The following is a 25532-nucleotide window of genomic DNA, read 5'->3' as shown; positions in this document are numbered from 1 at the left end:
CCAGACAAATTCAGAATCTAAGAGAACACGGAGCACCTGGCAAGGTGGCCAGTAATAGGACTTACCTCATCTAGCCGTTGTGAGGATGAAATAGACGAGCCCGTGTGAATTGTTTAGACGGGTGCCTTGCCTGCAGAAGGCGCCATGAAAGGTTTACTGTTACTTCTCCCCTTGCTACGCCCCCTTTACTTCCCATGCTGTGTCATCCCTCCCTCTCTGTCCTACTCTCAGGCTGCCCGACTCCTTTTCGATCCCTCTTCTCAGGTTTCCCCAGCTGCCTGCTTTAATCTACATTCTCCTAGACAATGTCCGGGCCATTCTCTCACCTGCATCTTATCTTTTGCTTAGACTGTTATGGAGTTACCATTTCACGTCTCTCAAAGTTTACATCTTTTAACTCTTGTGACATTTAGATTTGTCTTTATGTATTGTTGCAATGTGTCTTTCTCTGCCCCTTTTCTGGTAGTACCCCATCCCACCACCCCCCAGCACACCTTCCTGTTCCTCTATTTTTTTTTTTTTTTTTTTTTTTGAGATGGAGTCTCGCACTGTCGCCCCGGCTGGAGTGCAGTGGCGCAATCTCAGCTCACTGCAACCTCCACCTCCCAGCTTCAAGCAATTCTTCTGCCTCAGCCTCCCAAGTATCTGGGATTATAGGCACCTGCTACCACACCCAACTAATTTGTTGTATTTTTAGTAGAGACAGGGTTTCACTATGTTGGCCAAGCTGGTCTCAAACTCCTGACCTAGTGATCCACTCGCCTCAGCCTCCCCAAGTGCTGGGATTACAAGCATGAGCCACCGCGCCTGGCCTCTGTTCCTCTATTTCAAATTCATTCATTCACTTATTCGGCAATTTGCTTCAGTTTCCTTATGTTTGCCTCTTTCTCATCTGTCCTCTTTTCCATTTTATTCCTACTCTGTCTTGTCTCACAGTCCACTTACAGTTATATTTCCTATCTGTATATTTTATATTTGTGTCTTAATACTTTTAAAATATCCTTTATTTTACTGTTTCTTCTGTTCCCTTGTCATATTTTAAAGTGTTTTATTTTTCAGCCCTCTATATCTTTGCATTAATTCTGTTCCTCTACAATAGAGTCCGTTCCAAGCTTTCTGTCTTCCTGTGTCCTTCCATGGCCCTGGCTCTCTGCATTATTTCCTTTTAATGGAATACAAATCTTTTCCCCTTGTATTTTTCTCACTCCTCTCCACACACCCCTTGTCTCGCCTTTCCCCACACCCCTCTAGGTGCTTCTTGGTCTTTGCTTTTCCTTTTTATTTCCTCACCATGTCAATTTGTATTTTTCCTCTCTCTTACTACTGTATCATAAATGGGACTCCCAACAACCACTCCCGTGTGTCTGCCTGGAAGAAGCAATTTTAAGAGGGGTTGGCCACTGAGCCTCACAGAGGGACCCCCGTCTTATGCTGCAGTGAAATACCATAGACTGGGTGGCTTACAAACAACAAGTTTATTTCTCACAATTTTGGAGGCGAGAAGTCCAAGATTCACCTGTCAGCACGGTCAGGTTCTGGTGTGGGCCCTCTTCCAGGTTGCAGCTGACACCTTCTCATGTCCACGCATGACATGAACAGGGCTAGAGAGCGTTCTGGGGTCTCTTTTATAAGGTCACTGGTCCCATCATAAGGACTCTGCCTGTGACCCACTTACCTCCCAAAGGCCCCCCAGCTCCAATCACGCTGAGGGTTAGAATTTCAACCTAGGAATTTTGAGAGGACACAGGCTATGACACGGTCTTTAGAAAATCCCAGAATGAGTTGTCAGGTTCTTGGGAGATCTGTAACTGTGGGAAAGCGTCACATCCCAGGGAAAGCCACCGGCTGGGACAGCCATCCCAGACAAGGCCTGCTCCCTTTGGGCGGACCTCTGTGGAGAAGCCGGCTTGGCACGTTCTTTCTCCTCCACTGCAAAGTTAAATGCGAGAAGGTAGAAACCCAGAGGCCGTGCTGGCGCTGAGAGGAGCCCCACTCACCAGATTCAAGATCCCAAGGTAGGCACAGACACAGGGCAAGCAGACTCCAATACCAGGAGTTTGGAACTTAAATAGAGTCATAGAGACACTCGGATCTGATCAAAGTGGGTGCACTGGGTGACATTTCCTAGAGGGTCCTGACAACTTCATCTGCAACTGGGGCTGCCGCAGGTTCTGCACCTCCAGCTCACAGTGCACAGGTGTTGCTGAGCTCCTCTAAACAACAAACAGCACTAACAAGTGGGTTTAGGCAGGGACGCCACCAGCTGTGTGGATCAGGCCCCAGGGAAGAGGCCGGAGTGGAGGTCAGCCCGGGAGTCTGCACACCTGCAGCTTGTTTCTACCGCACACAGATGGGCACAGGTGAAAATCTTCACAAGTGCTGCAGACTTTGGCAAAGCTTTTAAATTCAGAGCAGCCCGGAGAGGAGAAAGGAAAGTGGATGTGGGTTCAGGCCGCGTAAAATGGAGATCCAATTGCCTGACTTAGCTTTGAAGCGAATCTTCTCTTTCCTGGACCTGTTCGGCTTGCTGCAGGCTTCCCAGGTGAACAAGGTAAAGGCCTTCCACCTCCCACTGCCCCCCACGCCCGCTGCTTCTCTCGACCAGTTTGAGCACCACTTTGCAGAATGGCAGAGGGCTACACTGAGGCTTTGGGAGTTAGCATCCTTCACACTGAGGGCCTCATATTCTGTTAAACGAAAAGGACAAGTCGATATCCAGGAGTGCTGACTAAACAGTCCTTGAGGCTCCCATTTCAAGCCCTAGGAAATCAACACTTCTTCCTGTGAACTCATGGGAATATCCGGTGCCTGTATTAGCAGTGGTAGGTCTCTGTTGTTACCATTTCCTTATCTCCCCACACTGAGAGTGCTTTGAGAGCTGGAATCCCATCTGATTAACTTGTGGGGGTCCAGCTCCCAGAACAAATAATAGCAGAGGATTGCCCCTGTTCTCTGATGTAACTGATTGCCTGTTTGTCTCTTCCTTTCTTTCCCATAGCATTGGAATAGGATTGCAGACAGCGATTACCTGTGGAGGTAAGGGAAGGGAAAGGGTAAGGAGGGAAGGGGAGAGGAGATCATCTGACTGCGCACCCATGCTGTGTACTGAGGCCTGTGTGGCTGGCTGTGTTGTGAGATATACACAGGAAAGTTAGTGTGAGTAGGGGGTTGTGATATAACCGGGGCTCTGAGGAGGTGAACTGAGAACAGCCTGATGGGATTGTGACTCTGTTTCCAGGTCGCTATCTCTGCAGAGATGGGACTGCAGCAACTTCACTGATCAACACCTGGGCACACACACATGGAAGCAATTTTTCCTGCATCAAAGAAGGAAGGAGCTTCGGTTGGCATTGGCACAGCCACATAACTTTATCTACAAAGTAACTAAGAACATCGGTATGGGGACAGGTGTCCTAGAGGAACATGAGCAACTTGTATTCAGAGGTCCACTCTATTTGATTTTTGCTGTGTGCAGTTGTGTACTGTCATTCAGTAAAGGGAAAAGGAATTAAAATTGAACCAGACTGGGTTGCCGTGATAGCCATGTGATATCTCCCTGCTTCCTCTCTTGTCCCCACCATCTATGCTGAATGAAGAAACTAGAGTGATTTTTTTTTTTTTTTCACAACATAAAATCAGGTCCTGTTACTCCCTTTTTTCCTAAGGCTTCTCATCCCTCCCAGAATAAAAATCAGAAAAAAAAAAAAATTAATGGGAAACCCTAAAAAACAGAGGCTTGGCTGGGCACAGTGGCTCATGCCTATAATCCCAGAACTTTGAAAGGCCGAGGTGGGCCAATCACTTGAGCCCATGAGTTCAAGACCAGTCTGGGCAACAAAGTGAGACACCCGCCCCCCGCAATCTCTATGAAAAAATTTAAAAAATTAGCCTGGGTGACAGGGCCAGAACTTGTCTCTAAATAAATGCATACGTAGGCTCTACTGCTGCAGCCTCAACCTCCTGGGCTCAAGAGATCCTCCTGCCTCAGCCTCCTTTGTAACTGGTACTACAAGGGTACACCACTACAACCAGTTGACTTTTTTTTTTTTTTTTTTAGGTTGAGTCTTGCTCTGTCATCTAGGCTGGAGTGCAATGGCACGATCTCGGCTCACTGTAGCCTCTCTCTCCTGGGTTTGAGTGATTCTCCTGCCTTATTAGCCTCCTGAGTAGCTCGGATTACAGGCATTTACAACCATGCCCAACTAATTTTTGTATTTTTAGTACAGATGGGGTCTCACCATATTAGCCAGGCTGGTCTTGAACTCCTGACCTCAAGTGATCCACCTGCCTTGGCCTCCCAAATTGCTGGGATTCCAGGCATAAGCCACATGCCCGACCATATTTTTTAAATTTTTTTGTAGAGATTAGGTCTCACGGCCGGGCGCGGTGGCTCACGCTTGTAATCCCAGCACTTTGGGAGGCCGAGGCGGGCGGATCACGAGGTCAGGAGATCGAGACCACGGTGAAACCCTGTCTCTACTAAAAAATACAAAAAATTAGCCGGGCGTGGTGGCGGGCGCCTGTAGTCCCAGCTACTCAGAGAGGCTGAGGCGGGAGAATGGCGTGAACCCGGGAGGCGGAGCTTGCAGTGAGCCGAGATTGAGCCACTGCACTCCAGCCTGGGTGACAGAGCGAGACTCCGTCTCAAAAAAAAAAAAAAAAAAAAAAAAAAAAAGATTAGGTCTCACTTTGTTACTCAGGCTGGTCTTGAACTCCTGAGCTCAAGCGATCCTCCTGCCTCGGCCTCACAGGCATAAGCCACTGTACCTGGCCTAATCCTGATAACCCTTTTTTTTTTTTTTTTTTTTTTTTTTAAACAGAGTCTCATTTTGTCACCCAGGCTGGAGTGCAGCAGCATGATCTTGGTTACTGCAACCTCCGCCTCCTGGGTTCAAGCAATTCTCATGCCTCAGCCTCCCAAGTAGTTGGGATTACAGGCACCTGCCACCATGCTAATTTTTGTATTTTTAGTAGAGACAGGTTTAGCATGTTGGCCAGGCCGGTCTCGAACTCCTGGCCTCAAGTGATCCGCCTACCTCAGCTTCCCAAAGTGCTGCGATTACAGGCGTGAACCACTGTGCCTGGACTTGATAACTCTTTAAAACTCAGAAAAGTTCTCTGATGGAGAGATTTTAATATGCTTTTTATATCTATGGAAACTGAGGATAAAAAGGAAAAGCAAGTTGGCCAACATCTCCCAAATGGCCAGTCTGCCGTGGGAACCTGGGTCTGGATGACTCTGGAGCCCAATTTCTATCTTCTCCATATTGTTACCCAAACCTTCCTAAGAGGGTACAGAAATATTTTAAATTATCTTCTTTTGGTTTGGATCATCCCTTAACTATCTGGTGGCCAAGTCTTCTATGTTTCCTTCTAGCATTTGAGATGGAGTTGGCTTATCTCTCAGGAAATAGCCTTACAATGGATGAACAGGAGAAATCAATCATTTGTAGTGTATCTCCAAAGCAAGAGCTTTGTGCCTGGGATGTGCAAGAGGTGAGCCTGGCCAATATGTAGCAAAAGTACTGCATGCTTGCATCCATCCTGTTCTGTATTTGAAACGGAAGTGCTGAGAGGAAAATACTCGGAAGTGGTAACAAAAACAGTGTCAAATCAGGTTTTCTATCGTGTAATTTGTGACCTTTTCATTTGGACCATAGACACACATAGAATTCACTTTTGTTGTTGTCGTTGTTTTTGTTTGTTTTTTGAGACTGAGTCCCGCTCTTTTCCCCAGGCTGGAGTGCAGTGGCACAATCTTGGCTCACTGCAAGCTCCGCCTCCCGGGTTCACACCATTCTCCTGCCTCAGCCTCCCGAGTAGCTGGGACTACAGGCGCCCGCCACCACGCCCGGCTAATTTTTTTGTATTTTTAGTAGAGATGGGGTTTCACCGTGTTAGCCAGGATGGTCTCGATCTCCTGACCTCATGATCTGCCTACCTTGGCCTTCCAAAATGCTGGGATTACAGGCATGAGCCACTGTGCCCAGCATTTTTTTTTTTTTTTTTTTTTTTAGGCAGACTCACTCTGTTGCCCAGGCTGGAGTGCAGTGGTATGATCTCAGCTCACTGCAACCTCCGCCTCCCGGGTTCAAGTGATTCTTGTGCCTCAGCCTCCTGAGTAGCTGAGATTACAGGTACGCACCACGATACCCAGCTAATTTTTGCATTTTTAGTAGAGACGGGGTTTCGCCATGTTGGCCAGGCTGTTCTTGAACTTCTGTCCTCAAGTGATCTGCCAGCCTCAGCCTCCCAAAGTGCTGGGATTACAAGCATGAGCCACTGCGCTTGGCTGAGAATTTACTTTTTAATATGTGTTTTTATCTATAAATTTGTATAACATCTTATTTTCTACCAATAATACGGAGTGCATTTGTGAAATAACTTTTGGGCTTTGTGCATCTTTATTACCTGTTCTATTGCCTCTTTGTCAATGATTGGCATTTGTTATATTGGCTTTTTCAGAAAGTGGTCTCTAGCTCAGATGATCTCCAAGGCGCATAAAGGATTTATCTCAAAACTGAGTGTGGCTTTTGTCTAATGGTATAAACTGCAGTGAGGTTCTTAGGAGACCCATAAAGTTTTTGTTACAGAGAATTACATTGGCAGAAACACTGCCAGCTTGGATTTAAAGGGGCCAAAACACACAAAAGGAAGAGGCCTTTTGGATTTCAAAACTTTTACAGGCAGGAAGCAGACTACCAAAACAATTTAGCTAAAAAATTGGGCCACCACATACAGAAAGTGAAGGATGACTCAGACACAATCAAGAGCCTAGAGAGTACAACCAAGAGTCATAAAAGATCTTTCTTGGGCCTTAAGTCCTAATTAACAAATTGCCAGCATGTTTTCTACTGGATTTCAAAATTTCTTGTAGCGGTGATTCCTATTTTTCCATTTTCACCTTTTCTGAATGACAGTGACTGTTATCCTGCGCTTACCCCACACTTGTACTTTGGGGATGGTGAGGGACAGATAACTTGTATATTTAGTTAGAAGATTTTCACATCAAGATAAACTGAATCTAAAGAGCTTTTTTTTTGTCTGCCTCAAAAAAAATATATACATGGACCTGGACCTGGACCTGGAAACAATGAAATCCTAGATTCTGCAATGATACTATAGTGGTATGAGACATTTGAGAGCATTGGGAGATGGTGGATATATTTTGATGGAGGGGGAAACTGAATCACTGGAGGCTATGGGGCAGACTACAGCTGCCAGTCTCTGAGATGGCCCAAATATCTTAGCCCCACAATAATCACGATCAATCTTGTGTAGTCCACTGCCGCAGTGAATAGGGCTGACCTATGGAACCAACAGGATACTGTGGAAATTATGGTGTATAATTTCTGAAGCTATGTCACAGAAGACAATTCTGTGACCCATGGGTCATCAGCTCTTGGAGATCCAGCCACAGTGTTATGAGAGCTCTCAAGCAGCCCTCCAGAAAGATCTGTGTGGTGAGGGACTGAGGACCCCTGCCAGTAGCCAACACCAACTTACACAGCTATATGAGAGGCCATCTTGGAAGTGAAACTTAACTTCACCGTCATGAGAGAACTACAGCCAGAACTACCCAGTCAAGCTACCCCTGAATTTCTGATCAAAAGAAACAGAGTTAGCAAAAGCCTGTTTTAAGCCACTAAATTTTGGGATGCTTGGTTACATGGCCATAGGTATTACTGCATAGGCAACTTGTTATAGTGTGAGAAATCAAAATAGTGATTACATTTGGGTGCGGGGAGCCGTGGGGGGGTTGTTAAATAGAGCACATGCAAAGGGGACTTCGGGAGAGCTTAGAAGTGGTACATTGGTAATCACTTGTGATAATTTATTAAACTTCGTGTTCTTTTCTTGTATGATATACTTCACAATTTTTTTAAAGGTAAAGAATCATTTAGAAAGACAACTATTCTATCTTGTATGTAATGTACAAGGTTGAATAACAATTTTAATGATAGTTAATACATTTTGGGTTCCTACTGTGTCCTAGGCAGAATTCTAAGTATGTTTCATGAGTTGTGAAAGGTAATGACAGCCTCATTAGAAGGCATGATAGAAAGTGACTTGCTGAAGGCTGTACTGTGAATAGGAGGCAGAGGTGATTTGAATCTATGAAGTCTGATCATTCTTTGCGCCTGTTATGTACCAAGTTCTTGTCTCTGAGCATAGTGTGTAGTTCCTGTTTTCATGTTCGCTCCTCCAAAATATTGAGATGTGGAGAATTTTCATATCCTTTGCCCAGAAGCAAGAAGATCTGATTTGGAAGAGGCTTCCAAATAAACATGGGCAGAATGAAAGCACAGTAGGTGTAAGGGTTCCTTGAACACAGGTCGTGTTACTCTCGTTCTCTAGGGCACTATGATCTGGTCAAGCCCAGTCCAGGAGTTCCATTTGTCAAATCTGGTAACCTTCCCTCAGATGCATCTGGCCATCACTATGGATCGGAAAAAAACTATCAAAGTGTGGAACTGTCAGGACAGGGACGCTCTGGCCGTTCTCCAAATGCCAAACCCCTGTTATTGCATGGAAGCCTATCTTACAAAGGATGGCCCATTCCTGATGGTAAGTGAGCCCTGAATTTAGAGGGGACCAAAAAATCAAATGCCTGCTGTCTTGTCAGGCATCTGTGTCACATTGCTGTCCTATCCCTATTTTTTTTTTTTTTTTTTTTTTTTTTTTTTTTTTTTTTTTGAGACAGTCTCACTCTGTTGCCCAGGCCGGAGTGCAGTAGTGCAATCTTGGCTCACTGCAACCTCTGCCTGCGGATTTCAAGCAATTCTCCTGCCTCAGCCTCCTGAGTCGCTGGGACTACAGGCACACACCACCATGCCTGGCTAATTTTGCATTTTTAGTAGAAACTGACCAGGCTGGTCTTGAACTCCTGACCTCATGATCTGCCCACCTTGGCCTCCCAAAGTGCTGAGATTACAGGCATAAGCCACGGCGCCCGGCCTATTTCTCTTGTCATCCCTTCCACATACCCTGCGAGTCAATCACAGTATATCAATGAATGTTATACAAACCTCCACGCTATCTTGGCCCTTGACTTGCCTCAAGTACATTTCCCCAGCAATTCTTCTAAAAACAAAAAGCCAAAAATTTCCTGAATTACTTTATATGTGCCTCTTCTTTCAAGTGTGTGTTATTGTCCAGTCCATTAACTTGGTTGGGGACAGTCGAGGGAGAGAGATGGCTTTGGGGTGACATTGAGAAAAAGCGTAGTGTTGATGTGCTAATGAATAACTGTCCTTGAGAAGAATGCTTTGGGGCTTGGAAAGTTTTATTCCATGGGATTATCCCAACAGTGTCTCAAGCTAGACTGGTCAGAGGTTTTGATCTCCATTATGTGATTGCGGAAACAGTGGCATATCTTGCAGCTCACAGTGCTGCCTCCTCTGTATTTCAGGATTTCACATATCTTCCTATTGATATGGTGGGGATGCTTTGGTTTCAGGTTGGCGATGATGCAGGTGACATCTACACATTTACACTGCCTGGGTTAAGGGATGTTTCTAAAGTTACTGCATTTCAATATGGTATTGTACGTCTACACTGCTCTCCTGACAAGAAATGGGTATTTGCATGTGGGACATACACTCGTACTTTGCCACAGGTAGGTGCTGTTCTGTGTATTTCAATTTCAGGATGGGAATGTCAAGTTAGGAAGCATGCAGAGAAACTGCAGAGCTCAGTGAGGACCAGGCATACTGCTCCGTTCTCTCTAAGACCAATCACAAGGGGAATCCATTGTGATGGTCAGGAAACAATGCTCTTCGAAGCAACAACATCCAGTTGCTGTGGCAAATGTTTAACAAAAACTCGTTCACGAAGCCCGAATTTGCCAAAGAGATGGAAGAGGGTGAGACAGGTATCAAGAAATAGGGATTGCTGGGCATGGTGGCGTGCACCTATAGTCCCACCTACTCAGAAGGCTGAGGCAGGAGGATCGCTTGAGCCCAGGAGTTCCAGGCCATAGTGTGCTATGCTGATAGGGTGTCCACACCAAGTCTGGCATCAATACGTTCACCTCCTGGGAGCAGGGAACCACCAGGTTGCCTAAGGAGGGGCCAACTGGCCCAGGTCAGAAACAGAACAGGTCAAAACTCCCATACTGATCAGTAGTGGGATTGCACCTGTGAATACCCACTGCACTCCAGCCTGGGCAACATGGCGAGACCTTACCTCTTAAAAAAAAAAAATTTTTTTTTTTTTTTTTACAAAAATATCTTTGACCTTGTTCTCCTTTGCCTTCTTTACTTTTATCTATGTTGGCTGGAAAGTATAGAGAAGTCCAAAAGTAACTGAATATGCAACAGCATCTGAATATCACTCTGAGGAAGGCTTTGGCCTTTGAGCAGGCCATTTGTAGTGGGGCACTGGTGGACTGGGCACCAAAGAGGGAGGAGTTCAGAAGGCAGGTAGTAAAAGCCACACAGCCCTTGACTTGTTCCCCAAGAAGGGAAAATCTGCTTAGCCAACCTCAACTTGACCAAGGGTTCAATATGGCAAGATGGTTTCATAACACCCTAGCATGCTTCAGTGACATTGTTCTGTGAATGGGACAGGAAGGATAGGAAGACAGTGAGTTCCTTGTATGCTGGAGTGATAAGCAGTGACCACTCATCACTCCTGAGATGTTGAACAAAGCTTTGGCCACAAGATGAGAATTTCTAAGAAGGCTCTTCTGGAGTCACTCCTGTACTGAGAGGATGTAAGTTCCCTGCCCCGACCGCGCACGTGATGCTCTCTTTAGGTATTCCTCACAGAGTCCTTACTGAGACCATCAGAAGGCAATGCTCCTCTGTCTACCTTTCTCCCACATAAATTATGTGTCAGCGCCTGCTGGACCCCAAAGGTGAAAAACAGGATAACACTGATGTCCCAAAGTCGCACTGGAAAAAAGACAGAATTTATCACCTTTGATCTAACAACCAAGAAGACTGGAGGCCAAACAGTCATCCAAGGTAGGCTGTGCTACATTAGAAATGCTTGTTTCTCTTCCTCATCACACAGTCATTCGTGTTTAGCTATAATAAATGGGTCAGTCTGTATAAAGGGAGCAGGGGATTTTTTTTTTTTTTTTTGAGACGGAGTCTTGCTGTGTTGCCCAGGCTGGAGTGCAGTGGTGTGATCTCCGCTCACTGCAAGCTCCACCTCCCGGGTTCATGCCATTCTCCTGCCTCAGCCTTCCGAGTAGCTGGGACTACAGGCGCCCGCCACCATGCCCGGCTAATTTTTTGTATTTTTAGTAGAGACAGGGTTTCACCGTATTAGCCAGGATGGTCTCAATCTCCTGACCTCATGATCCGCCCGCCTCGGCCTCCCAAAGTGCTGGGATTACAGGCATGAGCCATCGCACCCGGCCAGGAGCAGGGGATTTCTTTAGCTGGGCGTGAACCCACCCCAGTTCAGCTCTAATACCCATGCTGATCTCTACCCCCACCCCGCTCTCTTGGGCGAACACATATAGGTTTCCATCATGTTTTAGGGCCTGGGTTCCAATGCCCAGGGGATTGTTTATTGTCCACAAACCTCTGTTCCTGTGTCCTAGCACCTGTTACCACAGTCAGTGATATGTATTTGTCAGGCCGCTGGACTACCCTTCATTTTCCTCCCTGGAATGAAGTCTGTGGAAGTGGGGACTATGCTTTTTTATTCAGTGTGAGGATATTGTTATTATTCAATGATCTGATCTTTACTTCCTTATGTGTGTGTTATATATGTGTGTTTTACATGAAAACAGCATATGAGATCGCAAGTTTCCAGGTGGCAGCTCATCTGCAGTGCCCTATCTGGATGGGAGCCAGTGATGGATATATGATTGTCTTTACCAGTGGGCCATACTTGTTACTCTTCAGCATCACTGGCTTCCTGCTGCAACGATTTGAGGACCACCAGGCAGCCATCAACAACTTCTGGGTGGTATGTATGATTCTCTTCCACTGCTTTTTGATCTGACTTTGACTCCTTGGCCACTCACTCTGGCTATGCTTGGAAGGATCCTTGCTATGTGCTTACCACATCCGAGAACTCTGTGCATGTGTACATGTGGGAAGAAGGAGGTCGCCATCCATACCTCAGGAGCTGCTATCACCTGGAAAACACGTGGCATGATCATACAACAGACAGGTAAGCTCTGTTTTGTGATCTAAACATCCCCTGAACACTTTTTTTTTTTTTTTGAAACGGAGTCTCCCTCTGTCACCAGGCTGGAGTGCAGTGGCTTGATCTCAACTCACTGCAACCTCCGACTCCCAGGTTCTAGCAATTCTCCTGCCTCAGCCTCCCGAGTAGCTGGGATTACAGGCACGTGCCACCACACCTGGCTAATTTTGGTATTTTTAGTAGAGACGGGGTTTCACCATGTTGGCCAGGATGGTCTTGATCTCCTGATCTCGTGATCCGCCCGCCTCGGCCTCCCAAAGTGCTGGGATTACAGGCGTGAGCCACTGCACCCTGCCGAAAACTTCTAATTTCTACATCAAGATGAAAGAAGGGAGAACAGGGATTTTTTTTTTTTTTAAAGATTCTCTGAGGATAGATATCAATAAACTCATGCCTGAAAAGAGAATCGCTAGTTCTTAAAGTCATGGCACTTGCAATAGATGTTAAAAGTCTTCCCAAAGTGGCTCTCAATTTATCTTCCCATGAGCAGTAGATAGATGATGTCCTCAATACCCTGTGTTTTCTTGCTGAGTTGTACCTTTTGTGAGTTCATTAGCTACTTGGGTGCTGCTTCAGTGAGCTGCCTTTCCCTCCATTTTGCTGATTTTTGCCCCTGGTTTGCTTGCCTTTAAATTGTTTTTCTTGAGATTTTACGTAGTACACGTAGATGTCTTGTCTCTTAAGGCTTTGCAGACATTTTCTTCCAGATTATTGCTAGTCATTATACTGCTTATAGTGCTTTTTTGGCAACATCTAAGAAAATACATATATCCTTTGCACTGCCAACACCACTAAAAAGAATTTACTGTGAAGCTATACCTCCAATCATTCAAGTACATTGGCTGTTCATTACAGCATTTGTGATAGTCAAGAGCTGGAAGCTCCCTAAGTGTCCAAGCATAAGAGATTGTTTAAATTACCATAGTATATCCACACAAGGAAGTATCAGGCAGCTGTTATTAACTTTTTTACAAGAATACGAAAATGTCTATGTTCAGATAATGATTTCCATTGTTTTGAGGCAAAAATACTTTAAATATCTGTAATCATACTTAGCAGACTTTCATGGTTTTTGCTCTCTATATCATATCTAATAAATTTTAGCCTACACCAATCATAAATACTTATTTCCTTTCAATAATTTCAAATACTTCCCCTGGATTTGTTTTCTTTCTTACATTTGAGTGGATGTATAGTGATACCTCATTGTGATATTTATTGTGCCTTTTCCCAATGACATTGAGCAATTTATTTGCCATCCACATATCTTCTTTAACACATTTTTTCAAATCTTTTGACCATTTTTTAATTGGGTTGTTAATATTGAGTTTCTTAATATTGAGTTTTGATAGTCCTTTATATATTTGGAATATACGTCTTTTATCAGCGAAGGGTTTGCAAATATTTTCTCCCACTCTAGTTTGTCTTTCTACTCTCTTCACAGTGTCTTTCAAAGAGCAACTGTTAACTTTGAAGTACAATTTTCTTCTAAAATGACTGGGCTTGGGAGATTGTATCTACGAAATCTTTGCCTAACCCAAGATCACAGAGATGTTCTAAGATTTCCTCTAAAAGTTTTACAGTTCAGTGTTTTACATTTAGGTCTCTGATGTATTTTGAGTTAAATTTTGTAAGGGAAAGATAAAGATCAAGATGTATTTTTTTTGCATGTGAATATTCAATGATTCAGCAGCATTTGTTGAAAAAACTCCTGCTCCATTGAATTGCCTGCGTACCTTTGTCCAAAATCAACCATATTTGCATGGGTTAATTTTGAGACTTTCTCTTTTGTTCCAATCATCTATATATGTATCTCTTATCAAATAACACACTACATTGAAAATGTAACTTTAGTGCCGGGCGCGGTGGCTCACGCTTGTAATCCCAGCACTTTGGGAGGCCGAGGCGGGCGGATCACGAGGTCAGGAGATCGAGACCACGGTGAAACCCCGTCTCTACTAAAAATACAAAAAAATTAGCCGGGCGTGGTGGCGGGCGCCTGTAGTCCCAGCTACTCGGAGAGGCTGAGGCAGGAGAATGGTGTGAACCCGGGAGGTGGAGCTTGCAGTGAGCCGAGATTGCGCCACTGCACTCCAGCCTGGGCGACAGAGCGAGACTCCGTCTCAAAAAAAAAAAAAAGAAAAAGAAAATGTAACTTTATAGAGACTTTGAAATCAGATAATGTGAGTCCTCTAATCTGTTCTTTTACAAAATTATTCAGACTATTCTGGTTCCCTTGTTTTCCAAGTGAATTTTAGAATTGGTTTGTAAATTTTTACAAAAATTTTGAGATTTATATTGGAATTTGTTTGGATCTAGAGATTAATTAGGGGAATTGGCATCTTTACTATTTTGGCTCTTTCAATACATGAACCTGAATGTCTCTTACTGTTTTAGGCCATCTTTATTTTATCAGTGTTTTTGTAGTTTTTAGGTTAAAGATTTTGCACATATTTGTAAAATTTATACCTAAATATTTCATGGTTTTGGTGCTATTATAAAGAGTACTGTCTTATTTCAATTTCCATTTTTCATTACTAGTATATAGAAATATGACTGACTTTTGTATATTGACCTTGTATCCCACAACCTTGCTAAACTCATTCATTCTAATAGCTTTTATTCATAGATTGGTAGATACTTTTTGCTTTCTCTATGTAGACAATCATGTCATCTGTCAAACAGTTTTCTTTCTTTTCAAATGTATGCCTTGTTGTTCTTCCCTTTTTGCATTGGCTATAACCTCCTGTGTGGCATTGGAGTGGAGAGCCAACATCCTTGCATTGGATGAAAAGTGTTTGGTCTTTCACCATTATTATTATATTCACTGTATGTTTTTGTAGATGCCCCTTACTGGGTTGAAAACGTTCTCTTCTAGTCCTAGATGGCTGAGAGGTTTTTATTATCATGAATAGATGTGAATTTTCTCAAAGGCATTTTCTGCATAAATTGATATAAGCATATAGTTTTTCTTTTTTAGGTTCTTAGTAAGGTGAATTATATTGATTTTCTTTTTTGTTAGTGGTCAGGACAGAGTATCTTATTAGTTTTTAATTAACAAATAATTATATATTTATGGGGTACAATGTGATTTCATAGATGTATATATTGTAGAATGATTAAATCAAGCTAATATATCAATCACTTCATACACTTATTTTTGTGGTAAAAAATACTTAAAATCTACTCTCAGCAAATTTGTAAATATGATACACTATTATGAACTACAGTCACCATGCCGTGCCACAGATCTCTGAAACTTATTCCTCCTGCCTAATGGAAACACTGGGCCCTTTGACCAACATCTCCTCATTCCCCTCTCTCCCAGCCTCTGTTAACCACCATTCTGCTCTCTGCTTCTGTGAGTTCGATTTTTTTTTTTCCTTTAAGATGTCACACATAAGTGAGATGACGCAGTATTTGTCTTTCTGTGCTTGGCTTAGTTCACTGAACATAATGACCTCCAGATTCATCCATGCTGTTACACATGACAAGATTCCCTTCTTTTCTAAGGCTAAATGGTATTCCATTGTGTGTGTGTATATATGTATATACACATATACCACATTTTCTTTATCCATTCATCCATTGATACACACTTAGGTTGATTCCATATCTTGGTTATTGTGAATAGTGCTGAAGTGAACATGGGAGTAATGAGAGTGCAGACATCTCTTCAACATACCAATTTCAATTCCTTTGGATGTATACCCAGGAGTGGGATTACTGTATCATATGATAATCCTATTTTTAGTGTTTTGAGGAACTTTCATGTTGTTTTCCATAATGGCTGTACTAATTTACATTCCCACCTGCAACGTACATGGGTTCCCTTTTCTTCACATCCTCACCAACACTTGTTTATCTTTCATGTTTTTGACCATAACCATTCTAACACCTCCAATGAGGTGGTATCTCATTGCATTTTTAATTTGCATTTCCCTGATAATTCATAATGCTAAGCATTTTTTCACATGTTTGTTGGCCATTTTATGTTTTCTGTGGAAAATTGGCAATGAAGAAACTTTGCCCATTTTAATATGGTGGTTTTGTTGCCATTGAGTTAGAGTTCTTATATATTTTGGACATTAACCCTTATATGTATAATTTGCAAATATTTTCTCCCATTCCATAGGTTGTCTCTTTGATCTGTTTTCTTTCCTGTGCAGCAACTTTTTAGGTTGATGCAATCCCATTTACCTATTTTTGCTTTTGTTGCCTGTGCATTTGGGGTCATATCCGAAAAATCATTGCCCAGATCAATGTCACAGAGCTTTTCCCCTGTACTTTCTTCTTGTAGTTCAGGTTTTATATTTAAGTCTTTAATTCATTTTGAGTTTTGTATGTGATGTGAGACAAAGTCCCAACTTATTTTCTTTTCATGTGACTATCCAGTTTTCCCAATGCCATTTATTGAAGAGCGTGTCGTTTCTCCATGTGTTCCTGGCATCTTTGTTGAAAAACAATTGACTATAAATGTGCAGGTTTATTTCTGGGATCATTTATTCTGAGCTTTTGGTCAATGTGCCTGATTTTATGCCAATATCATAAAATTGTTTTGATAACTGTAGCTTTATAATATGTTTTGAAATCAGACAATATGCCGCCTCCAGCTTTATTCTTTCTCAAGATTGCTTTGAGTATTTGGGATCTTTTGTGGTTCCATAGTCATTTTAGGATTGCTTTTTCTATTTTTTGTGGAAAAGGTCATTGAAATTTTGATAGAGATTGCATTGAATCTGTAGATCATTTTGGGGAGTATGGACATTTTAACAATATTCTTCCAATCCATGAACATGGGATAGCTTTCCATTTATTTATGTCTTCTGTTTCTTTTATCAGTGTTTTATAGTTTTCAGTATAGACATCTTTTACCTCCTTGGTTCAATTTACTCAAGTATTCCAATTTTGGATGCTGTTGTAGGTGGATTTTCTTCATTTATTTTATTGGATATATGGAATTTCTGAACATTAAATCAGCCTTGCATTCCTAGACTAAACCCCACTTCCTCATTTTATATTACTTTTTTTATATATTGCTGAATTGAGTTTAATACTTGATGATTGTTGGCTTCTGTGTTCATGAAGGATATTGGTTTGTAGTTTTCTTCTTCCTTTTTTTTTTTTTTTTTTTTTTTTTTAGATGAAGTCTCGCTCTTGTCCCCAAGGCTGGAGTGCGATGGCATGATCTTGGCTCACTGCAACCTCCACCTCCTGGGTTCAAGCGATTCTCCTGCCTCAGGGTGTTATTTCTTCCTTAAATGTTTAGTAAACTTCAGTAGAACAATCTGGGCCTGGAGATGACTTTTTTGAAAAGCTTTTAACTATAAATTCCTTAATAGTTATAGTGCAACTCAGATTATCTACTTTATGATGGGTGAGTTTTTACAGTTTGAATTTCCAGCAATCAGTCATTTTATCTAACTTGTCAAATGTGTGTAGATTTGTTTCTTTTAATCTTCTTAATGCCTGTAAAATTTGTAATATGAACTCCTTAATTTGTAATACTGGTAATTTGTGTCATTTCTGTGTTTTTTGGTTTTGGTTTTGGTTTTGTGTTTTTTGGTCAGCCTTACTAGAGTCTTATTAATTTTAATTATTTTTTCAAAGAAACAGCTTTTGGTCTCTTTTTATTTTTTTTTAACAACCTCTATTTTGCTATTCTGAATTTGTCTATGTCAGCTCTTAAATTTTACTTTCTTGCTTCTGGTTACTTTTATTTTGCTATTTTTTCTAGTTTGTTAGTTTGTTTGTTTGTTTGTTTTTAGACACAATCTCAACCTGTCAGGCTGGAGTGCAATGGGGTGTTATGTTGGCTCACTACAACCTCTGCCTTCTGGGCTCAAGTGATCCTCCCACCTCAACCTCCCAGAGTAGCTTGGATTACAGGGGTGCACCACCATGCCAGGCTATTTTTTAATTAATTAATTTATTTATTTGTAGAGATTGGGTTTTGCCAGTTTGTCACCTTTTTTAGTTTCTTAAGGTGGATGTTTAGATCATTGATTTCTGACCTCTTTTTAAAATATAAGCATTTGGTGTTCTAAATTTTCCATTAAACACTGCTTTAGCTGCAATCCTCAGATTTTGATTTTCATTCATTCAGTTCCATATACTTCTTTATTTCCCTTTTCCTCTTTGAGCCATGGACTATTCTAAAGTATGTTTAATTTCCAAGATTGGAGATTTTATTGTGATCTTTTTGGTCATCAATTTCTAATTTAAAGCAGTTATGGCCAGAGAGCATATTCCATATTTTCTTCATTCTTTTATAGTTGTTAAAATTTGTTTTGTCACCCAGGATATGCTCTATCTTGGTGAATGTTCCATGTGAGCTTGAAAAGAATGTGTATTCTTCTCTTGTTGGGCACAATGTTTTATAAGTGACAATTAGATCAGCTTGGTTGATCTTCTTCAGTTCTTTTCTATCCTTTCTGATTTTCAGTCTAGTGATTCTATCAATTGAGAGACTGTTGAATTTCCTATTACGGATTATTTATCCTCTTTGTTCTATTAGTTTTCATGTATTTTGCAGCTCTGTAACTTGCTGCATACACATTTAGGATTAATATATCTTCCAGGTTAATTGGCCTTTTTGTTTTTGTGTAATTCCTCTCCTTGTCCCTGGTAATCTTCTTTGCCCTGAGGTCTACTTTATCTAATACAAATTTAGCCACTTCTGCTTTATTTTGGTTAATATTTGCATGTTATATTGTTTTTCATTCTTTTACTTCCAACCTACTTATATCATTATATTTGAAGTGAGTTTCTTGTAGATAGAATCTGGTTGGGTCATGCTTTTTATCCATCGTGCTAATCTGTCTTTTAAGTTTAAATATAAAAGTTTAATGGACAAAGAATACTTGTATATATTTATGGGGTACAATATGATGTCTTCTTGCATGTATACACTGAAATGATCAAATTGGGCTAATTAACTTATCCATCACTTCAAATATTTATCATTGTGGTGAAAACATTTAAAATTTCTTTGAGCTATTCTGAAATATACAATATGCTATTATTAACTATAGCCACCATGCTCACCAGAATTTATTCCTCCTGACGAACTGAAACTTTGTACCCTTTGACCAACACCTCCCTGTTCCCTGTCTAACCCCCTGCTCTGACCCTACTTGGCCTCTGGTAAACACCATTCTATCTTCTACATCTACGAGTCTAATTTATTTAGATTCCATGTATAAGTGAGATCATCAGGCATGGTGGCTCACACCTGTAATCCCACCACTCTGAGAGGCCAAGGTTAGGGGATTGCTTGAGCCCAGGAGTTCAAGGCTGCATTGAGTTGTCCATGTTTGCCCATTTTTTAATGGGTTTGTTTTTCACTTGAGTTGTTTAAGTTCCTTAGAGGTTCTAAATATTAGGCCTTTGTCAGATGCTCGATTTGTGAATATTTTCTACCATTCTATAGGTTGTCTGTTTACTCCGTTGATAGTTTCTTTTGCTGTGCAAAACCTTTTTTTGTTTTGTTTGGTTTTTGAGATGGAGTCTCACTCTGTCACGTAGGCTGGAGTACAGTGGCACAATCTGGGCTCACTGCAACCTCTGTCTCCTAGGTTCAAACGATTCTCCTGCCTCAGCCTCCTAAGTAGCTGGAATGACAGGCATGTGCCACCACGCCTAGCTAATTGTATTTTTAGTAGAGACAGGGTTTCACCGTGTTGGCCAGGCTGGTCTCGAGCTCCTGACCTCAAGTGATCTGTCCGCCTCAGCCTCCCGAAGTGTTGGGATTACAGGTGTGAGCCACCATGTCCAGCCTGTGCAGAAGTTCTTTTGTTTAATTAGGTCCCACTTACCAATTTTTGTTTTCATTGCAATTGCTTTTGAGGACTGAGTCATAAATTCTTTCCCAAAGCCAATACTGATGTCTAGAATAGTGTTTCCTTAGGTTTTCTTCTAGGACTCCTATAGTTTGGAGTCTTTCGTCTAAACCTTTAATCTGTCTTGAGTTAATTTTTGTGTATGGTGAAAGGTAGAGGTCCACTTTCACTCTTCTACATATGGCTAGTCAGCTATCCCAGCACCATTTATTGAATAGGGAGTCTTTACCCCATTGTTTATTTTTGTCAACTTTTGTTGAAGATCAGTTGGCTGTGGGTGTGTGGCTTCATTTCTGGGTTCTCTATTCTGTTCCTTGAATCTTTATTCTGTTTTTATACCAATACCATGTTAATTTGGTTATTATAGCCTTATAGTATAGTTTGAAGTCAGATAATTGATGTCTCTGGCTTTCTTCTTTTTCCTCCAGGTTGCTTTGGCTATTCAATATGGAATCAGGATCTTTCCTGATACCATATAAATTTTAGAATAGTTTTTTTCTAGTTCTGTGAAAAATGACATTGGCAGTTTGATAGGAATAACACTGAATCTGTTGATTGCTTTGGGCAGTGGCCATTTTAATGATAATTACTTCTACTCCATGAGCATGAAATGTTTTTACATTTTTTTTTAATGTCACCTAGGATTTCCTTTTTTTTTTTTTTTGAGGCGGAGTCTTACTCTGTTGCCCAGGCCGGAGTGCAGTGGTACAGTCTCGGCTTGTTACAACCTCCACCTCCCGGGTTCAAGAGATCCCCCTGCGTCAGCCTCCCAAGTAGCTGGGACCACAGGCACGTGCCACCACACCTGGCCAATTTTTGTATTTTTAGCAGAGATGGCGTTTCGCATGTTGGCCAGGGTGGTCTCAAACTCCCGACCTCAAGTGATCCGCCCGCCTCAGCCTCCTAAAGCGCTGGGATTACAGGCGTGAGACACCACGTCTGGCCTATTATTGCTTCTAGCAGTGTTTTGTAGTTCTCCTTGTAGAGATCTTTCACCTCCTTGGGTAGATGTATTCCTAGGTAACTTATTTTGTGGGGTGCTGTTGTAAATGAGGTTTCATTCTTGATTTGGCTCTCAGTTTAAACATTATCAGTATATGGAAATGCTACTGATTTTTGTACATGGATTTTTGTATCTTGAAAACTTATTGAAGTTGGTTTCAGTTCCCGGAGCATTTTGGCAGAGTCTTTAGGGTTTTCTTTGTATAGAATCATATTGTCTTGGAGCATAGTGGCTCATGCTTGTATTCCCAGCACTTTGGGAGGCTGAGGCAAGATGATCACTTGAGCCCAGGAGTTCGAGACAAGCCTGGGCAACATACAGAGACCCTGTCTCTACAAAAAAAAAATATATATATATATTAGCCAGGCATGGTGGTGTGCACTGGTGGTCCCAGCTACACAAGAAGATGAGATGTGAAGATCACTTGAGCCCAGAGGTTGAGGCTGCAATGGGCCATGATTGTGCCACTGCACTCCAGACTGAGTGACACAACAAGACCCTCTCTGGGAGGATTTAAAAAATACATATTATCTCTCTCTATATATATATATACATATATATGCACACACACACATATATAAAATCAATCATATTGTCATATTGTCCACAAATAGATAGTTTTACTTCTTCTTTTCCTATTTGGATGCTCTTTTTTTCTTTCTCTTGGCTGGCTGCTCTAGCTAGGACTTCCTAGCTACAGCAATCACTACTTTCACTACTAATCGCTACTAGTCACTACTATGTTTACTAGGAGTGGTGAGAGTAGGCATCCTTGTCTTGTTCCAGTTCTCAAAGGGAATGCTTCCAGTTTTTTACCCATTCAATATGACGTTACCTGTGGATTTGTCATTGATGGCTCTTATTTTGAGGTATGCTCCTTCAGTGCCTAGTTTCTTGAGGGTTTTTGTCACAAAGGGATACTGGATTTTACTGAAAGCTTTTTCTGTGTCTATCGAGATGATCATATGGGTTTTTGTTTTTAATTCTGTTTATGTGGGGAATCATATTTATTGACTTGCATGTGTTGAACCAACCTTGCTCCCAGGAACGAAGCCTACTTGATCATGGTGAATTAGCTTTTTGATTCACCATAGTGAATCAAATTAGCTTTTTGATTCACGGTGGAGAGGGGTAAAAGTGTCACTTCGTTAATACAGAATAAGAATCAACAACAGAGCTATGGTCCCACCATTTCCTCATCATACAGTGGGGAGGGAAGCGTGGTATCTCTTATGATATTCAATTGGAGTAGAGCAGGTATACTCAAAAGGGAGCAGAATTCTATTTTAAAATAAAAATCCAGGGCTGGGCACAGTGGCTCACACCTGTAATCCCAGCACTTTGGAAGGCTAAGGCAGGCAGATCGCTTGAGTGCAGGAGTTTGACACCAGCCTGGGCAACATGCTGAGACCCCATCTCTATGAGAAAATATTTTTTTTAATTTCTTTTTTTTTTGAGATGGAATCTCACTGTGTCACCCAGGCTGGAGTGCAGTAGCGCGATCTCAGCTCACTACAACCTCCGCCTCCCGGGTTGTAATTCTCCTGCCTCAGCCTCCCAAGTAGCTGGGACTACAGATGCCCACCACCATGCCCAGCTAATTTTTTGTATTTTTAGTAGAGACGGGGTTTCACTGTGTTAACCAGGATGGTCTTGATCTCCTGACCTCGTGATCCACCCACCTCAGCCTCCCAAAGTGCTGGGATTACAGGCGGGAGCCACCGTACCTGGCCTACAAAATAATACTTTTTAAAATTAGCTGGGTGTGGTGGCGCATGCCTGTAGTTCCAACTACTTGGGAGGTTAATTTGGAAGGATCATTTGAACCCAGGAGATGGAGGTTGCAGTGAACTGACATGGTGCCACTGCACTCCAGCCTAGGCAGCACAGTGAGGCCCTGTCTCAGGCAAAAAAAAAAAAAAAAAACAAAACCTCTCTAATCAGCATTAAACCAGATAATCTGTCAAATCAGTTACTGACAATTCTGGCAATAATATTTGAGAGCAGGCTGGGATTGCTATTCCTGCAAATAATAATCAGTGTAACTTTCCCTGATTTTATGTAGTTATTCAAAACCAAATCTAGGAGCACAAAGGACCAATTAATTTGGAAAGAATATTGATATCTTAGTCAAGTTCTAAGTCAGTATTAACAATGGATGTACCTACTTTCTCTTTTGTTCACTGATCTTATTTTTCCATTGACAGCTGCATCTCCAGTGTGATGTGTGATAATGCAAGCATAGTACTTAGGGTGAGGAAAGCAAGTGACTCCAGCATTCTGGTGATGTATTCTTTGAATACGTAATATGGAAACTAACAAAATTGACCTTGCATCATCTGCAATGTAGTAAAGAGAATTCTGTTTGCAAGCCCAGAATGATTATTTTAGTGAAATTTAGATGTTGTGGCCTGAAATGGTGGCACATGGCTGTAGTTCCTGCTACTTGGGAGGCTGAGGTGGGAGGATCCTTTGAGCCCAGGAGTTTGAGCCTGCACTGAGCTGTGATTGTGCCATTGCACTCCAGCCTGGGCAACAGAGTGAGACCCTGTCTCAGAAGAAAATGAAAATTAAAGAACAATGAAAGTGGTCACATGACATGGCTGAAGAGATCTGGTTAAGCCATTTTCTTGATTATAAGAGAACAGAGTCTATAAGGTAATACATGGGCAGTGGAGACCAAGGTAGAAGATAAGACAGAGGGAGAGAAATGTGTAGAATCATGTACAAAGAATGTCACTTGCCAAAGGGAACAGGAATAAGTAAGATCCCACAAGGATCTGCAATTCCCAGATAACTTAGGTTAAAAAGGGGGTAAAATTGAATTGCTGTTGGGCTTTCATTTTCCAGAAACATGGTGGCCCAGAGCAAAGCATGCATAGCACCTTAGCCTTGTTCAAAACTGCAAACACAAAACAAAACTAAAAAAATCCATGGTTAGATGGCTGGAATAGAATAGAAACTTCCAAAATTAGAGAATGAAAAAAGTCCAGAAAATTCAACAAATGCTGAAGTTAATGTCTTATTTCATAGAATTCCAAAGGCTACATGATGAAATACAGGCCTCCACCAAATTGGTGGTGAGATCAGAAATCTACAAGATCCAGGACCCTCAGAAAAGTAATACTCTCTGTAGGTAAACTGAGGGAAAATCTATTCATTAGAGAAGGATGAACAGCTACCTCCCTCAGCTTCAGAGATGGGTGAAATCAAGACAGACAAACAATTATCTTCAGAGAATTCCTAACCATAACAAAACTCACATTTGGGGTTTATATCAGTCAAGGTCCCAGGATGATAAAGATGTCACATACAAATTAAGGTAATTTGAGGAAGGTTTAATAAAGGAACTATTATAATTTGGGGCACAGTTTTTTCTTTTTAAGTAGATGAATTGGCTCTCCAGTCTGTGCCTCCAAGATGACAAAGAAAAAGAACAGTCATGCCAAAAAGGGCCGTGACCACATGCAGCCTATTTGCTGCATGAACTGTACCCAGTGCGTGCACAATGACGAGGCCATTAAGAAATTCGTCATTCGAAACATAGTGGAGGCCACAGCAGTCGAGGACATTACTGAAGCTAGCGTCTTCAATGCCTATGTGCTTCCCAAGCTGTGTGTGAAGCTATAATACTGTGTGAGTTGTGCAATTCACAGCAAAGTAGTCAGGAATCGATCTCATGAAGGCCACAGGGACCAAACACCCCCACCCAGATTTAGACCTGCGGGTGCTGCCCCATGACCCCCACCAAAGCCCACATAAACAGCTGAGTCCTTCAAGACTGAAGACTATTCTCTGGAGAAAAATAAAATGGAAATAGTACTTAATATTGCATGTTGAGTGTGTCTGTGCCAGATAGGGTGGGGATTTTGTGTTTGTGTTAGACCAAGTGTGAAGTGACACATAGTATTTTCATGGGGAAGAAAGCTTATTCATGTAAATTAAACCTTAATTGTTTGCAGCCATATCCTTGGCCTCACAATTTGCATAGCTGTGTGAAATAAAGAGGGTTTAGGCATCTGTTAAAGAAAAAAAAAAAATAGCCGGGCATGATGGCTCACGCCTGTAATCTCAGCACTTTGGGAGGCCAAGGCAGGCGGATCACGAGGTCAGGAGATCGAGACCATCCTGGCTAACATGTTGAAACCCCAGCTCTACTAAAAATACAAAAAAGAAAATTAGCTGGGCATGGTGGCGGCGCCTGTAGTCCCAGCTACTCGGGAGGCTGAGGCAGGAAAATGGCGTGAACCCAGGAGGCAGAGTTTGCAGTGAGCTGAGATCACGCCACTGCACTCCAGCCTGGGCGACAGAGCAAGACTCTGTCTGAAAAAAAAAAAAAGGTGAATTGGGAATGAAAAAGTTAGAGAAGCGTTATTCTAGCACCTCTTTAGCGGCCATCCCTCTGGTCTTAGGTGGCTATGGCCACCCACTTCTGACTTGGCCTCAGTCATCCAGGCTTGATTTTCTTCCTCAGACACGGGAAGCACTACTTGGTAGGCACCATCCAGTGGGAACTA

The 25532-nt window shown here is 42.0% G+C and overlaps 1 protein-coding gene and 1 pseudogene across 2 annotated transcripts; both read left to right on the top strand.

Moving 5' to 3' along the window:
* Nucleotides 1-2461: 2461 nt before the first annotated feature.
* FBXW12 (F-box and WD repeat domain containing 12) lies at nucleotides 2462-23322 on the top strand. 2 transcript variants are annotated; one of them, XM_055278596.2, is made up of 10 exons: nucleotides 2462-2551; nucleotides 2999-3036; nucleotides 3239-3396; nucleotides 5378-5496; nucleotides 8359-8568; nucleotides 9461-9619; nucleotides 10760-10970; nucleotides 11750-11928; nucleotides 12005-12135; nucleotides 23223-23322. In XM_055278596.2, the coding sequence occupies exons 1-10, from the start codon at nucleotides 2462-2464 to the stop codon at nucleotides 23320-23322; spliced, it is 1395 nt and encodes a 464-aa protein (XP_055134571.1). The 2 variants fall into 2 exon arrangements, with proteins under 2 accessions (XP_055134571.1, XP_055134581.1); XM_055278606.2 differs by lacking the exon at nucleotides 8359-8568.
* A 1113-nt stretch (nucleotides 23323-24435) lies between these two features.
* LOC134736611 (putative ribosomal protein eS26-like) lies at nucleotides 24436-24777 on the top strand (annotated as a pseudogene).
* Nucleotides 24778-25532: the final 755 nt, after the last annotated feature.

The sequence above is a fragment of the Symphalangus syndactylus genome, chromosome 1 (assembly GCF_028878055.3).
Source record: "Symphalangus syndactylus isolate Jambi chromosome 1, NHGRI_mSymSyn1-v2.1_pri, whole genome shotgun sequence".
NCBI classification, from domain to species: domain Eukaryota; kingdom Metazoa; phylum Chordata; class Mammalia; order Primates; family Hylobatidae; genus Symphalangus; species Symphalangus syndactylus.
This window is presented reverse-complemented; position numbering and strand designations above follow the sequence as displayed.